At 39.0% G+C, this 15,237-nt stretch overlaps 3 protein-coding genes across 5 annotated transcripts; all 3 read left to right on the top strand.

Moving 5' to 3' along the window:
• Positions 1-395: 395 nt before the first annotated feature.
• Positions 396-3,766, top strand: LOC130567052 (elongation factor 1-alpha). The gene is made up of 8 exons (XM_057354944.1): positions 396-530; positions 1,143-1,299; positions 1,777-1,956; positions 2,046-2,342; positions 2,430-2,580; positions 2,677-2,933; positions 3,021-3,255; positions 3,351-3,766. Exons 2-8 carry the CDS (start codon positions 1,156-1,158, stop codon positions 3,473-3,475), a joined length of 1,389 nt encoding a protein of 462 aa, XP_057210927.1. The 5' UTR covers positions 396-530; positions 1,143-1,155; the 3' UTR covers positions 3,476-3,766.
• Positions 3,767-3,980: 214 nt separating this feature from the next.
• Positions 3,981-10,264, top strand: LOC130567053 (elongation factor 1-alpha-like). The gene is made up of 8 exons (XM_057354945.1): positions 3,981-4,112; positions 4,622-4,777; positions 8,353-8,532; positions 8,660-8,956; positions 9,062-9,212; positions 9,279-9,535; positions 9,627-9,861; positions 9,963-10,264. The coding sequence occupies exons 2-8, from the start codon at positions 4,634-4,636 to the stop codon at positions 10,085-10,087; spliced, it is 1,389 nt and encodes a 462-aa protein (XP_057210928.1). The 5' UTR covers positions 3,981-4,112; positions 4,622-4,633; the 3' UTR covers positions 10,088-10,264.
• A 227-nt stretch (positions 10,265-10,491) lies between these two features.
• LOC130567054 (cyclic GMP-AMP synthase) lies at positions 10,492-14,736 on the top strand. 3 transcript variants are annotated; one of them, XM_057354948.1, is made up of 7 exons: positions 10,492-10,988; positions 12,209-12,269; positions 12,531-12,760; positions 13,066-13,291; positions 13,362-13,628; positions 13,712-13,811; positions 13,904-14,736. In XM_057354948.1, the coding sequence occupies exons 2-7, from the start codon at positions 12,248-12,250 to the stop codon at positions 14,409-14,411; spliced, it is 1,353 nt and encodes a 450-aa protein (XP_057210931.1). In that variant the 5' UTR covers positions 10,492-10,988; positions 12,209-12,247; the 3' UTR covers positions 14,412-14,736. The 3 variants fall into 3 exon arrangements, with proteins under 3 accessions (XP_057210931.1, XP_057210930.1, XP_057210929.1); XM_057354947.1 differs by having other exon boundaries at positions 10,492-10,992; XM_057354946.1 differs by lacking the exon at positions 10,492-10,988 and having other exon boundaries at positions 10,999-12,269.
• Positions 14,737-15,237: the final 501 nt, after the last annotated feature.

Genomic DNA, 15,237 nt, shown 5'->3' with positions numbered 1-15,237 from the left:
CAGTGATGCATTGCAATCAATTAACGTTACCATAAAACACTCATATTTAGTGTTAGCCGTCTTAATCTGCCAAATGAATAAATGTAAATGTAATCTAATTTTAAAATGTAAATACATAATGTAAAGTCAAAATTGAGATACATAGGCCTACACGTATTTACACTTTGGTGCATCGTTTAACTACCGAAGGTTACGTGACGATAATGTAATATAAAAATAAATGAAATATCTTCAAATTAAGTTTAAATCACAATATATTTGAAATAAATTGTATATGTTGTTAAATCCTATTTCAGCAATTCAACGAGATGATCTCCGTAACGAAGTGGTGACGTATTTTGACTAGGCGGGGAGAATTTCACTCAAATGTGTGTGATTTGCGGGTCGCTCAGGGAGGAGGAGAGGAAACGGGGAGTTGTGACACAGTTGGTCCTCCTCCCGCGTATATATTCTCCAACCAATGCATTTTCTTCCTCTTTCTGTTACCTGGCGAAGGGGAGCAGCAGCTGAGACGAGATCTCTCAATCTTGGTAAGTGCTCGGTTTTCTTGGTTAGGCCTTGCTTGTTATTGTATTTAATTCATGGATTTGTAGGTGTATTTGAATGTTGTCCTGGTATGTTCTCCTGGTATGTTCACGTTCTTTAAGAATATTTTGCGTTTTATGGTTACCAGTTGTGCTCTCACATGTTTGTATGAGGCTGAAGTTTAAGCTTTCTTTATATGAAACACGATTTAAATCTAGATTCATGTTTAGAGTACACTTTAGAGCGGAAATGAGCTGTTTTTGTTACCTACTTTTTCCCCCAAACCGTGTCCGTTTATCAATTTGGAAACCGGGAAAGAACAAAGGGTATAACTTGCTTCTAGTCACGGGCCTGTTGAAAACCTCTCTCCTATTCTCGCATCCAACTGTTAATGGTGTTAAGAGCGCCAGATGTCTGGATCATTTTGGCTTCGATTCAGACATTTTGAATTTCGTAACTTAATACCGCGTTACGATAAAGTAACACGTGTCTCCGTTGCCTTATGGTGAGCTAGGCCGGTTCAAACTCTAGGCCATATTACTCTATTCAAAATCCCCGTTTGAATGTTACTTTCATTAAAACTTGTATTAAATGCCACCTTTTTATTTTTGAAACAGAAACTAATCAATCATGGGAAAGGAAAAGACCCACATTAACATCGTGGTCATTGGCCACGTCGACTCCGGAAAGTCAACCACAACCGGCCATCTCATCTACAAATGCGGTGGAATCGACAAGAGAACCATCGAGAAGTTCGAGAAAGAAGCTGCTGAGGTGAGTGCTTGGTTAACTTTAATGCGTTTATTCGAAAATGCACGTTCAACCTTTTGCGGTACAACCATGTAACTACCCAAAATGGCGGCGATAGCACGCGTTCCTGAGCTCAAGCCGGCTGGGTGTGGAATGGGTGGAGTTTGAGCGGTACCTCACGATGACGTTGCATTTTCTGTAATGGCGGCCTGCTAGGCCTCTTTTTATTGCATGAAATGAACACATAATACACGAATGACATAAAACAAAAATAATATAAAAACAACAATGGGGCCAAAATCAAACAAGCAGTATAAATTCCAAGTTTAGCCTGCTAGGCCTTCCAACGTGTGCTGATCTAGTTCAACATTAAGCAGTTTTGTTTTATGCCCCTATAACCTAACAAACACTTACTTTTGTATTTTTACATCTAATAACATTTGTGTTTGTTACCATACGTGTATGCAATGGAACTTAGTCTAACCTTTTTTTTAACTACAGATGGGCAAAGGCTCTTTCAAGTATGCTTGGGTGCTGGACAAATTGAAGGCAGAGCGTGAGCGTGGTATCACCATTGACATCGCTCTCTGGAAATTCGAGACCGCAAAATACTATGTCACCATCATTGATGCCCCTGGACACAGAGATTTCATCAAGAACATGATCACTGGTACATCCCAGGTATGAAAATTCCCCACCTACCCACATTGGAAGTGTACATCTTTGCTGTCCTTTCAAACCCCTCATCATAATCTGTCTTCTGTTTTCAGGCTGACTGTGCCGTGCTCATTGTTGCTGGTGGTGTTGGTGAGTTTGAGGCTGGTATCTCAAAGAACGGACAGACCCGTGAGCATGCCCTCCTGGCTTTCACCCTGGGTGTGAAACAGCTTGTTGTTGGCGTTAACAAGATGGACTCCACCGAGCCTCCTTACAGCCAGGCTCGTTTTGAGGAAATCACCAAGGAAGTCAGCGCATACATCAAAAAGATCGGCTACAACCCTGCCAGTGTTGCCTTCGTCCCAATTTCTGGATGGCATGGTGACAACATGTTGGAGCCCAGCTCAAATGTAAAACTGCCAATTGTTAATTGACACGTTTTAATGCATGCTTAATGCACGAGTGTTTGCTTATTCTCCCCTATTTTTCTCTTACAGATGGGCTGGTTCAAGGGATGGAAGGTTGAGCGTAAGGAGGGTAATGGTAGTGGTGTTACTCTTCTTGATGCCCTGGATGCCATTTTGCCACCCAGCCGCCCCACTAACAAGCCCCTCCGTCTGCCACTTCAGGATGTCTACAAAATTGGAGGTTTGTTTAGTTAATTTCTGTACAATTTTGTAATGCTCATGGTTTGCTTTACAATTCTTCAACTAAGGTTCTTAACCAGTTTTAATTTCTTTCTAGGTATTGGAACAGTGCCCGTGGGTCGTGTGGAGACTGGTGTCCTCAAGCCTGGTATGGTTGTGACCTTTGCTCCTGCTAATGTGACCACTGAGGTTAAGTCTGTTGAGATGCACCACGAGTCCCTTGCTGAGGCTACACCTGGTGACAATGTTGGCTTCAACGTTAAGAACGTGTCCGTTAAGGATATCCGTCGTGGTAATGTGGCTGGAGACAGCAAGAACGACCCCCCTATGGAGGCTGGCAGCTTTACAGCTCAGGTTGGTTTCTGGGATGTATTCCCCCTACAGATTTGTTCACAAGCCCTTATGGAAAATGTGCTAACTGGTATGTTTCTTTTGTCAAAGGTCATCATCTTGAACCACCCTGGTCAGATCTCTCAGGGTTATGCCCCTGTGCTGGATTGCCACACTGCTCACATCGCCTGCAAGTTTGCTGAGCTCAAGGAGAAGATCGACCGTCGTTCTGGTAAGAAGCTTGAGGACAACCCCAAGGCCCTTAAATCTGGAGATGCTGCCATCGTTGAGATGGTCCCTGGCAAGCCCATGTGTGTGGAGAGCTTCTCCACCTATCCTCCTCTTGGTAGGTTCCCTTTCATACTTTGCTTTGACCTTTTACAATACAGTTTCTTCTACACATTTTGACAGGTCTTTGAGCTAATTATTTTCTTCCCACAGGTCGCTTTGCTGTGCGTGATATGAGGCAGACGGTTGCTGTTGGTGTTATCAAGAGTGTTGAGAAGAAATCTGCTAGTGCTGGCAAGGTCACAAAGTCTGCGCAGAAGGCTGCCAAGACCAAGTGAATATACCTCCATGCCATTCTAAAGGTTGTGGCACGTTCATCCCAGCCTCCTGGAATTTCTCTAAACCTGGGCACTCTACTTAAGGACTGGCTAATGCTTATTAAAACCCATCGGAAAAATTTTCGCAGGAAAGGAAACCATCTTGGATTAATGGTGGCTCACATTGACTGACAGTGCCTCTTTCAGTTGTTAAATTTATGTTGAAATGGTTTAGAACTGCACCTGTTGCCACAGTAAAATTGGGAAGGAAGCTGCTGTTCAAGTAACTAATAAAGGTATTACAAATTGAAATGTGCTCCTGTATTGTCTTTAATTGTGGGAATGGGTGGGATTCAGGATGAGCGACCCGTATTCTGACTTGTCATGGTCCTTGCAGCTGTTTTAACACGTGATGTACCCCCTCCTGCAGCTGGGTTCTACACACTCATGCCCCCTTTACTGATGTCGTCTCAGCCAATCAAAAAATAGCATGTGCACAATATAGCTACCAATGATGCCCTCTTATAAACTGTATCGATGTGGTTTAAGTGTTCCTTGATATCCCACCCCTGTCTGAACCAGTATAAATTTAGACGGGTGGTGAGACTCGTTCCTTTCTCTCCGGTCTGCTTGGGGTTGTCTGCAGTGCTTTAGTTCGGTAAGTTGCACTTTCATCCTCTTGCTAGCGTTATGTAGCTACGCAGTATGCTAGAACGACTGTATGGCGTAAGAATAAAAACGTGATTTTACTCCGCTGGATTCGAGTTAACTACGTAAATATTGTACAGCCCTGGCGGAAGTGATTTGTATCATTTTGTGGTAAACGACGGATTTTTTCCCCCTCCCGTTAAACTAGCTTTGCTATGACACGCAACGAGCGCAAACTTATTGGCAAAGCTGGGAGAACATGGCTGGTGCTGTCATTCCAGTCCTTCAACATGGAGGACATTAAATGAATAGGACTGCGTATCTGACGGACTGTGCGCTTTCACGCGGCGCTCTGAGACGTGCCCACTGTTTCACTGCATTTCACTTTTGACCCTTTAACAGTTTATATACTTTCGAAATTATCCCGGTGTTTTTTTGCAATTCATGAATACAAATATCAAGTATTGTTTTAATATCTAAGTATGTGCATACTTAAAATAAATCCATGGCTTTCCACAGTAAATTTGCAATATGGGTAAAGAAAAGATTCATATTAACATCGTTGTTATTGGCCACGTCGACTCTGGCAAGTCCACCACCACGGGACATCTCATCTACAAATGTGGAGGCATCGATAAAAGAACCATCGAGAAGTTTGAGAAGGAAGCCGCTGAGGTAAGTCAGACGTGTCGATTTATTCCTGGCTGCTTGCGAGATGAGTAATGCATCACTGTGAGAAGTGCTGGGAGTGTCTTTAATAAACAAACACCATGTGCTGTGAGCGACATCTACTGTTTACTCTTGCTTTAGATTAGTCTTTGCAAATTGTTTCTTGGATATAAAGGCCAACAACATTCAAAAGATCCCTACTTTATTACTACCCAGTAAAATATAGAGTTTGACTAGGAAGTTGTATATGCAGTGGTGGACTGGGAGTAAAAAGTGGCCCTGGACTTCAGTAGGAGCGGCCCACAAAACCCAGCTTGCAACATAACACAACAATGCACTGATGCACAAACCATTCTATAGCACTATAATTCATAAATGTAAATGTTTTTAAGACCTTTCATGCCACCTTGCAGTGCAAAGTCAATAAAACATTAAACAGTAATGGCCAGTACAGTCTTAACACCGTGTCTACACCGGCCGCGATGCGACGCGACACATGGCTTGTTCTAATGGGATTGTCGCGCCACGTCCGGTGTGGACAAATTTTTTAATTATAATGGGTTCTATTGTCTCTTGTAGCGCCGCACCGCATCTGGTGTAGACACGGTGTAAGCAACAAACAGAAATCAAAATGACATAAAAGCCTGCCTAAACATGTAAATTCAATATAAAGTATTTAATGTAATATAAGGTAACGTATTTAAACTGACCATAACATGGTGTGACTAGACTTTGCTAACAAATATGGTTTTACATCAGCTATAAAATCCAAAATCAACATTATACAAGTCTTAAAAAGTGAGTGTTTAGGATTTATAAATTGAGAAGAGAGGATAGAAAAAATTCACTCTTTGGACATAAAGGGGTCATATGGTGTGAATACGTGTTTTTCTGTGTCTTTGGTGTGCTATAAGTTGCCCATGCATGTATGCGACACGTAAAATTGCAAAAATTAAAGCGTCGGAACAGAAGATGCATTCTATCTAAAAGCGAATGCTCACCCAGACCTGCCTGAAATGCCTCGTGTAACCACACCCCCACAAATCTACGTCAGTTCGTGGTATTATTTGACTAAGACCGCCCAAATGTATACGCAAGTAAGGTGGGAGTACCTGTCAGGACAATTGCTTTGGAACCTGATGTTCCAAATATGGTAAGAAGCGTTACATTTCCGTCACACGCTTGCATTATTCGACCAATCACTATGAGAGCGATGAACTTTGGAAAAAATATGTCAGAGAGGCGGGGCAAAGAGGAGATACAAACATGCACGGTATGTGGAAAATACAGCGTTTTTGAACCTTAAGTCATGCATACGCATTGCATTACATTAAAAAAAAAATTTGTTTCAGCCGTGTCATATGACCCCTTTAATAAGTAAGTAGCTTACTTATAAGCTTAATAAAAAGAGTTTAATAAACTCTTTAAAACTATACATTGAATACAAATTTGGCAAAAAAATTCAAAGTCATTTCATTACCTGTTCTGCAGTCTATTGAATTCTGCTAATAAAATGCACTATATACACACAGTAATATCTAATGCCTCATATGCTATACTATTATCTGTTTCAGTGTGTTTTTAGACATGTTAACTCGAACACACATCTTAAATTATGTGACAAACCAATTTTCGAAGTTTTCAACAGCAAAACTCAAAAACATTTTTATTGTAAAACCGTTGGCCTTGTTATGTTTGCCTTCTTACATCTCACTACACGGTAATCATTAAAACCGAATTCCCGCATTGGAGTCCGCGCGTGTAAAGCGCCTGCCTACCGATAGTAAGTCTTCTTTAGTTTGATTGGCTATATTCTGCGTGGTCTCTGTAAGTGGATTGGCTGGAATTCTGTGAACCCGGTCTTTATTTAATTTGATTGGTCAATCTTTTGACATTGACGAGCACGTGTTACCGCAGCTGCATTAAACCATTGGGACACAGAAATCACAACAGCCAGGGAGGGGGAGGGCAGTATGGGATTACTTTTGTGTCAATAAAAATGAACGCAAACTTTAAAAAAACGAACAAAAATATACGAGAGAGAAAAAAAAAACACTTTGATAATGAAAACAATAAACTCAATTGCAAGAATGTGACATGATTTTCAAATAAACTGCTATTTTTCTTAACAATTTTCTAAGTTTAGTTTTTTCAAATAATAGTTTTGAATTCGCTGCTAGATTTTTCATTTGCGCTTTCCGAGTTTTCGTTTACGCTTCTCAAGTTTTCTTTCGCCTTTCTGGCACAAATCTCACGTGTAGGCTGGACTTATTCAAATTCATGAAGAGAGGAAGTAAATAAATGCAGGTGCATGCATACAAAAATACACACGCACTTTCATACGATTATAGTAAATCTGTAGCTGAGAAACCCATGAGGGCGTGGCCTGTGTCGCGAATTTTCAAACCTTTTTTAATCAAAAGTCACGTGGGTGTGTGTGAAACGAAGCTTCGGACGTCATTGGTCAACGTGGTTTTGATAGAACGAATCAAGCATCGATACTAAGCTTCACTGAAAATCGCTTCATTTTTTTGTCACAAGCATCGGAGCTTTGGTGTCACAGCTAACATCACTAGTATTTAGTCTTGTCTAGTTTAGTGTAGTTAGTCTATGTTCCTGTTACCTCTTGTTAATTCCCTTGCTGTTTTGTTGTTTACCCCCTCGTGGGTTTTTGTTTCATGTTTGTATTTTTTTAATTAAAGTCTTTTGTTAACCCCTTACCCGCTTGTCTGCACTTGGGTCCTCTGTCCATGTCTCACCCCGTGTCATGACACTTATCCATCTGCATAGAAAAGATATGTAATATTATGGCTTCTGACTTTTTGTACTGAGTGAGCCGGCCCACATTTGCCAGCGGCCCACCGGGAAAACTACCGGTGCTCAAGATGGCCAGTCCGGTTATAAAAATAACCAAAGACCAAAAATGTTTTTTAAATTCTTGACTCTTGGTTGAGAAACTGGTCTAAATCAGGAGCATTATTAGAATAATATCATGAAATGTAGAAAACTACAAGCAATAAAGCAATCATTTTAATTAATCATTTATGAAAAATAGATGTTAATAAAAATCTAATACATGGCAATATACAATTTTATGACTGTCTGTTCATTAGTTTTACAAATAATAATAAACTTTAAAAACACGCAAACTTATATTATTCAATAATATTAAAATATTGGAATATTGCAATACAATATACACTACCAGTCAAAAGTTTGGAAACACTTATTCTTTCTTTATTTACATTTGTTTCCACATTAAAAGTAAACTTATCAAAACTAAAGTAGTAACTGTGGAAAATATCTTGCAAATAAAAGCATTTAAAATAAATCAAAACTATGTTATATGTTGGCATCTTCAAAGAAGCCACCCTTTTTATTTTTTTATATAAAATGTTTGTTTACTATTTAAAGAAATTCATGTGTTGGCACAATTATATTTTGTCTACATACAGTAAGCAACTTAAACATTATTAGAAACATTTCACTCAAACTTATCCAAACTGTTGACTGGTACTGTATATAGAATATTATAGATATAATGCAAAAGAATAATGTTCTTAATATGTTTCTAAACCAAGATGGGCAAGGGCTCCTTCAAGTATGCTTGGGTGCTGGACAAACTGAAGGCAGAGCGTGAGCGTGGTATCACCATTGATATTTCTCTCTGGAAATTTGAGACCAGCAAGTACTACATCACCATCATTGACGCCCCCGGCCACAGAGACTTCATCAAGAACATGATTACCGGTACCTCTCAGGTAGGGTTGTTTGTATTTCAACATACCACATATCCCAAGTTACCATGCATACATTTCTAATACATTTATTATTGCATAATTTGCTTTTCAACAATAAATTTCATTTTTTATTACGTCTCTTTTCCAGGCTGACTGTGCTGTGCTGATTGTCGCTGCTGGTGTTGGTGAGTTTGAAGCTGGTATCTCCAAAAACGGACAGACCCGTGAGCATGCTTTGCTTGCCTACACCCTGGGTGTAAAACAGCTTATTGTTGGAGTTAACAAGATGGACTCCACCGAGCCTCCTTACAGCCAGGCTCGTTTTGAGGAAATCACCAAGGAAGTCAGCGCCTACATCAAGAAGATCGGCTACAACCCTGCCAGTGTTGGTTTCGTCCCAATTTCTGGATGGCATGGAGACAACATGCTGGAGCCCAGCTCAAATGTCAGAATAATTCACCTCTTTAATATTTTCTTTAAGGTTTTTATTAGTCTTAGTAAGTTCTATTGTTTATGGCTTTTCTACGTTTGTATTTTTTATGGATAACAGATAAGCTGGTTCAAGGGATGGAAAATTGAGAGGAAGGAAGGTTCTGCCAGCGGAGTTACACTCCTTGAGGCTCTGGACTCCATCCTGCCACCCTCTCGCCCCGTTAACAAACCTCTTCGTTTACCTCTACAGGATGTGTACAAAATTGGAGGTCAGAATTTACTATTTAGTTTCTATGTTGAGAGAGCAGAAACCTACAATGTTGATTTTCCATCAGGTATTGGAACTGTGCCTGTCGGACGCATTGAGACCGGAACTTTGAAGGCTGGTATGGTCGTGACCTTTGCTCCTGTTAATGTGACCACTGAGGTCAAGTCTGTTGAGATGCATCATGAGTCTCTTTCTGAGGCTCTGCCTGGTGACAACGTTGGCTTCAATGTTAAGAACGTCTCAGTTAAAGACATCCGTCGTGGTAATGTGGCCGGTGACAGCAAGAACGACCCTCCCCAGGAGGCTGCCAACTTCACAGCTCAGGTTCAATACGCTGAATGATCTGCCTGCTCTTTATTGTATAACTGATGAGCAACTGAGTGCTTTATCTTCTATGCCACCCTGATCCTTCCAGGTCATCATCTTGAATCACCCCGGTCAGATCTCTCAGGGTTATGCCCCTGTGCTGGATTGCCACACTGCCCACATTGCCTGCAAGTTTTCTGAGCTCAAGGAGAAGATAGACCGCCGCTCTGGCAAGAAGCTTGAGGACAACCCCAAGTCCCTCAAATCTGGAGATGCTGCCATTATTCTTATGATCCCTGGCAAGCCCATGTGTGTGGAGAGCTTCTCGCAGTATCCACCACTGGGTAAGTGTCATCATTTATGTTGGAATTAACAATAGATAATCCAAAACAAATCTTTAATCATCTCGGTTATATTTGAAGATCCTTCCACTACTGTTTTTCAGGTCGTTTCGCTGTGCGGGACATGAGACAGACTGTTGCTGTTGGTGTCATCAAGGCTGTAGACAAGAAAGCCTCCACTGCTGGCAAAGTGACCAAGTCTGCTCAGAAGGTTGCCAAAACTAAATGAATCCTCTCATCAGACACACAGCAAGCTGGAATGTCTCAGAACCTGAGCACGGTTTTAAAAGACTGGCTTATGCTGATAAAAACCCATCGTAAAAGCTTCAGAAGGAAAGGAGGATATTGCGTGTTTCCAAACACCTAACACACAAGAAAATGGTTACAAAAAATAAATAATAATTATTCATCACAGATTTTGCCACTATTCTTTCTTGTATGCCAAAGCACTGTAAAGGAGTATGATTTTATTGTAAGTACATTAAAAAGTAAATTGTTTTTCAGCATTATAAACAATAAATACGATTCACAATTTAATATTTGAGGTATGAATCTCAAGTAGATTTGCCATGCACACATTCACCCACCCTTTTTATACAGAAAGAACAAAAATTGTAAAACAAAAGTTTTACGAGTTACTATAATTTGTGAATCCCGCTTTGCTAAAATTGTACAGGATTAATATCTACACTTTCATCATTAGCAATCACCAAAATCGTTTTTGCAATCAAAAGATTAAGGATGATTAAAGTCAAGCCATGATCAAATCAATTATTTGTGTGCAGCTCATACAGAGGTTTACTTAAAACCCTTAGTACACTTTCGTCTGCAAATTACAGCCTTTAAGGTTTTGTTGAAAAACATGAAAACTATGCTTGAGTGGATACAGTAATTTGTGCATAAATCACTATAAATAGCAGGTAAACATTAGGGGGAAATGTCCTCTTGCTACAACGTCTTAAGTTTCGGATTGAGCTTTATCCTTGGATCACACCCTGAATACCGGCCGAACAAGTAATTTCACTGTAAAATGAAAGCGTCAAGGTGATGTAACATGACGGGGAGGAGCTTAGAATCAAAGTACGCTTGTGCTGGGTTAGTCTGTCAATAGAACATCTCTAGATCAGGAAGTAGGTAAGTTTCATTCACACATTACTAATAGCATGCTGTAAATATAAATATGATGTTTCATACAAGACACATAACTAAAACTGTTTATGTGCAGTTTTAATCCACAATTTGATTCAACTAAACCATTTTGTGATATTTACATTTATTCATTTGGCAGACACTTTTATCCAAAGCAACTTACAAGTAGGAGAGCATATAAACATTTTGTCAACACGCTAAACAGTACCTTTAGTATACAAGGCCATGCTACTAGGAGGATTAAAGTTGGAGTAAGCAAAGGAGAGAATGAACAAACTTTTTTTTTTTGACAGACAGAAATAGTACAGAGTTTTTGGTTAGTCAAATAAATGCGGAACAGGTACGTTTTGAGCTGTTTTTTGAAACTTGTGAAGGATGCTGCAGTTCGGATGGAGGCTGGTAGTTCATTCCACCAAAGGGGAACCGAATAAGTAAAGGTTTTTGCAAGCGATGATATGTATGTTGTTTAACTGAAGTGTCATTTTTACCACTAGAAATAGGGATTGTTCATCCAAAAATAAAAATTCTGTCATTATTTATTTACCCTCATGTCATTCCTCTGTAAAACACAACAGAAGATGTTTTGAGAAATGTCTCAGAGGTATTGTGTCCATAGGGGCCAGTGTTGTTTAGTTGTCAATGTTCTTCAAAATATATTTTGTGTTCTGCAGAAGAAAGAAAGTCATACAGGTTTGGAATGACAGGAGGGTGAGTGAATGATGAAATAGTTTTCATTTTGGGGTGAACTATCACTTTAAATACTCACTGCAGATATTCCGGATTATGTCCCTCCATGTTTTTTGTAGCCTATTTGTTTTCGCAGTGCAATAGCATATTTCCTACAACTATTACTGATATTTGACATTTTACATCAGATGCCAATACTTTTTTATTTGGCCATGGAGTCAAATGTGTTATCTCTGTCCAGAAACCATAAAACAGGTAGTGAAGTTTATCTCTAGCATTACCCAATTTTCTATAAAACTATAAAGATGCCATCACTTGCTGATTAAAAATCTCAGATTGCTTGCGTTTTACATTTACTGATAATGTACTTCTGTTTGTTTTTGGTTTCCTTCTTAATTTGTTCATTTGCTCTATTTCTGTATTATTGATACATTTCTTTTAATTTACAGTATTATGAGTGAATATAAGCACATTCGGCTAATAGTCAATACTAATTACAATGTTCATATTTTAGCACTGTACCTGAGATCTTGAGCTCATCCAAAGCTTCATCATGGACAAACAAAGAAGAGCAGGTAATGAGGGAGATTAAGTTTGAACAAGTGTGGTCTCTGAGTTTGTATACTGTGGTCACTATTAGCCATTTCTACTTTGACTTATTGCTAAAACATGATCACATTGATCTAAACTGTGAACAAAACAGTAAAATCTATTTGAAGTGAAGTGAAATATTTTAAAAACCCTGCAATGCTGATAAAGTGTACTACAAATTATGATGTAAAACATAGTGGAGACTTATGTATGTTCAGTTAAAGACTGTTAGCTAATTTCAATAGCATCCACTGGAACTACTGGAGATGATCGCTTCATTTCTCCTGAGCTGGACCGCTTGGTCAGGCAGAGAGCCAGAGACCTGCGTCTCCGCAAGACTGACCAACAGCGTGCTGTGAGGATAGTTAATCATCTAATCGATAGCCTGGTGGATTTCCTGAAGAACAATGAAGATCAGGCCTTCTTTAAGGAGGTCTCAGTCCTCACCAGTGGGAGCTACTATGAGATGGTGAAGGTAAACAAATGTCAATGGAAAATAGTAATACAGGGGTATACAACGTTATGTGATTTCCAGTAGACCCCCGCAAAGATTAAATAACTGTTGAGTAGTTTTAATTTAATACAATTAATATACAATAATATGAATATCAATTAAATATAAAATAAATTGTTATGTTATAACCGGAAATTAACTTCGGGCTAGGTGCATGCGTCCAATGAAATCGTCTATAAAAATAGAAATGACAAAAGTTGCTCATGTGTATGTTTTGTGCTTTGTATGAAATATTGTGAGGAACCCAGTATATTTTTCATCAACAGATTAACAAACCCAACGAGTTTGACATTATGCTGAAACTAAAAGTGCCACGGGTTACATTGTCAGCACTGGAAGAATATGATGGACTGTTTTATTCGGTCAAGCTTTACAAATCGACGCGTTTAAATGTCCAGCACTTTCTTTTGGAAGATGGCCGTACCATCTCAGCCACAAAAATCAAAAAAGAAATGCACCGCTTGGTCCGTAAATTCCTTGGCAACTATAAAGGTAACATTATTGTAATGTAACATCATCAGATGCCTTTTTATATACATGATTCTGTTACCTGTGTATTTAGGTGAGGGTTGCTGGGTGATGCATAGACTACAGCTGACTTCACCTGCAATAACCCTTGAATTAAAACCCCAAAATGAAGAAGAGGATGTATTATCTCTAGACATCGTTCCTGCCCTTGAGGTGCTACAGGGATGGCCGCAAGCCGCACGGGCAGGTCCAGATATAGACAGGTGGCTTGGAAAGCGATGTCGCCGCAACTTTACCAGCAAGGCTGTCTATTTTGTCCCAAAAGGACCGAAAGCGAAAAATCTCAAAGATGAGGCCAAAGGTGGGCAGTGGGCACATTCAACCTTTAAAAACATTTCACTTTGCAGGCATGACTGATATCTCTAGGTTCATTGCTTTTTTTAGAGAGTTGGCGGATATCCTTCTCTCACATTGAGAAAGAGATGATCCAGTATCACGGCAATAAGAGAACGTGTTGTGAGGGTCCTTCCAATAAATGTTGCCGGTATGACCTACAGCTGTCTTTATTTTCAGAAAAGTATTAAAGATCATGTAATTATGATCACACACACATTAACATTTTCTCTCCTCTGGTAGGAAACTTTGTTTACGACTTCTTAAGTGTCTAATTGAGGGATTAAAGCAGCGTTTTCCAAAAGAGTTGGAGCCACTGTCCTCCTACCACGGTAAAACAGCCTTCTTCCACACGCTCTCAGTCAGAGAGCAAGACTCATTTTGGGCTCCTGGTCAGCTGTCTGTCTGCTTCATGAAGCTCTTTGGAGACTTCGAACGATGTGCACAAAGTGGTACACTATTTCACTTCTTTGTTCGTGGGCATAACCTTTTCTCTCCTCCGGTCTTTCCGAAGAGGACTCTTGCATTTCTGACAAATGCTCTGAAGGAGCAAGGAGAATCAGGGTTCCCTGTTTTGAGGGAGCCAAGTCCTACCCCTGCTCTTGTTTCTGACAATGAACCTCTAATTGATCCAAATTCAGTCAATGACACAGAAGGGATTGTAGCTTGTAAAGGTTATAATAGGTATTTCTTTATGGGCTTGTGTGTTTTCTGTGTTTTTGTGTCTGCGGTAATTGGATGTGTATTTTAACAAATTTCATTTAAATAAAAACAGTGTTTCCACATAAAAACTTTGTTATGAATGTGTTGTATTGGGAATGCATACGACATATTTAAATGTTGTTTTGTTTCATATTGCGTTATGTACTGTGTAATGTATGTACAGTGTTTGTACACATTCATATTGGAGGGATCATAAACTGTGAATTGTGGAAATACAAAATCTGAAGGGCAGACAATTTACAGATTTTTATTGTCAATAACTTATATTATGTGTATTCTAATATTTGTTATATGTAATAGTGACTATTGAAGTTTTCAAATTACAATAAATAAATTAATTAATAAAGAGATGATTAAAAAACTTGCTTAATTATTGTGCTTAATTCATATGAAATATAACTTATTATAAAAGAGGTAAATGAGGTTATAATTTATTTTGGATTATAACACCTTAAACATCTGCATATTGATGTATTGTCTAATTTATATAGGCTAATATTTATATATTATAAATACAAATTGTTATAATTACATAAGTTATTATTTAAATTATTAAATTAATTGCATTAATATGGTGTTTACATAACGGTATATGGTTTAAACATTTCTAATTTACTTCCATTTAAACAAACTCACAGTTGTAACTTTACATAACAGGTCCTGATGGGCTCCATTAAGGTGCTTTTGTCCACTGTGCTTTACAGTCTTTTGTGTGGCTGTGCTAAGTTAACATTGATCAAATAACCACTATGACCAGTTTCTTCAGCTGACATGTTTGCTTTTGAAAGAGTACGTTTCATATTTGATACTAAAAGACTCCTGCCTGTACTTTCAGTAAGTTAGTCTTTCAGTTT

Source organism: Triplophysa rosa, linkage group LG16, assembly GCF_024868665.1.
Source record: "Triplophysa rosa linkage group LG16, Trosa_1v2, whole genome shotgun sequence".
Classification (NCBI taxonomy): domain Eukaryota; kingdom Metazoa; phylum Chordata; class Actinopteri; order Cypriniformes; family Nemacheilidae; genus Triplophysa; species Triplophysa rosa.
The sequence above is the reverse complement of the archived record's forward strand: the minus strand, read 5'-3'. Positions and strand labels throughout refer to the sequence as shown.

Coding starts and splice junctions, on each gene's coding strand:
- LOC130567052 (XM_057354944.1), top strand. CDS start 1,156: ATGGGAAAGGAAAAGACCCACATTAACATCGTGGTCATTGGCCACGTC. Junction 1,300..1,776: donor TCGAGAAAGAAGCTGCTGAG/GTGAGTGCTTGG, acceptor TTTTAACTACAG/ATGGGCAAAGGCTCTTTCAA. Junction 2,343..2,429: donor TGTTGGAGCCCAGCTCAAAT/GTAAAACTGCCA, acceptor TTTCTCTTACAG/ATGGGCTGGTTCAAGGGATG.
- LOC130567053 (XM_057354945.1), top strand. CDS start 4,634: ATGGGTAAAGAAAAGATTCATATTAACATCGTTGTTATTGGCCACGTC. Junction 8,957..9,061: donor TGCTGGAGCCCAGCTCAAAT/GTCAGAATAATT, acceptor TATGGATAACAG/ATAAGCTGGTTCAAGGGATG. Junction 9,536..9,626: donor CTGCCAACTTCACAGCTCAG/GTTCAATACGCT, acceptor TGATCCTTCCAG/GTCATCATCTTGAATCACCC.
- LOC130567054 (XM_057354948.1), top strand. CDS start 12,248: ATGGACAAACAAAGAAGAGCAG. Junction 12,761..13,065: donor GCTACTATGAGATGGTGAAG/GTAAACAAATGT, acceptor TTTCATCAACAG/ATTAACAAACCCAACGAGTT. Junction 13,629..13,711: donor TCTCAAAGATGAGGCCAAAG/GTGGGCAGTGGG, acceptor TGCTTTTTTTAG/AGAGTTGGCGGATATCCTTC.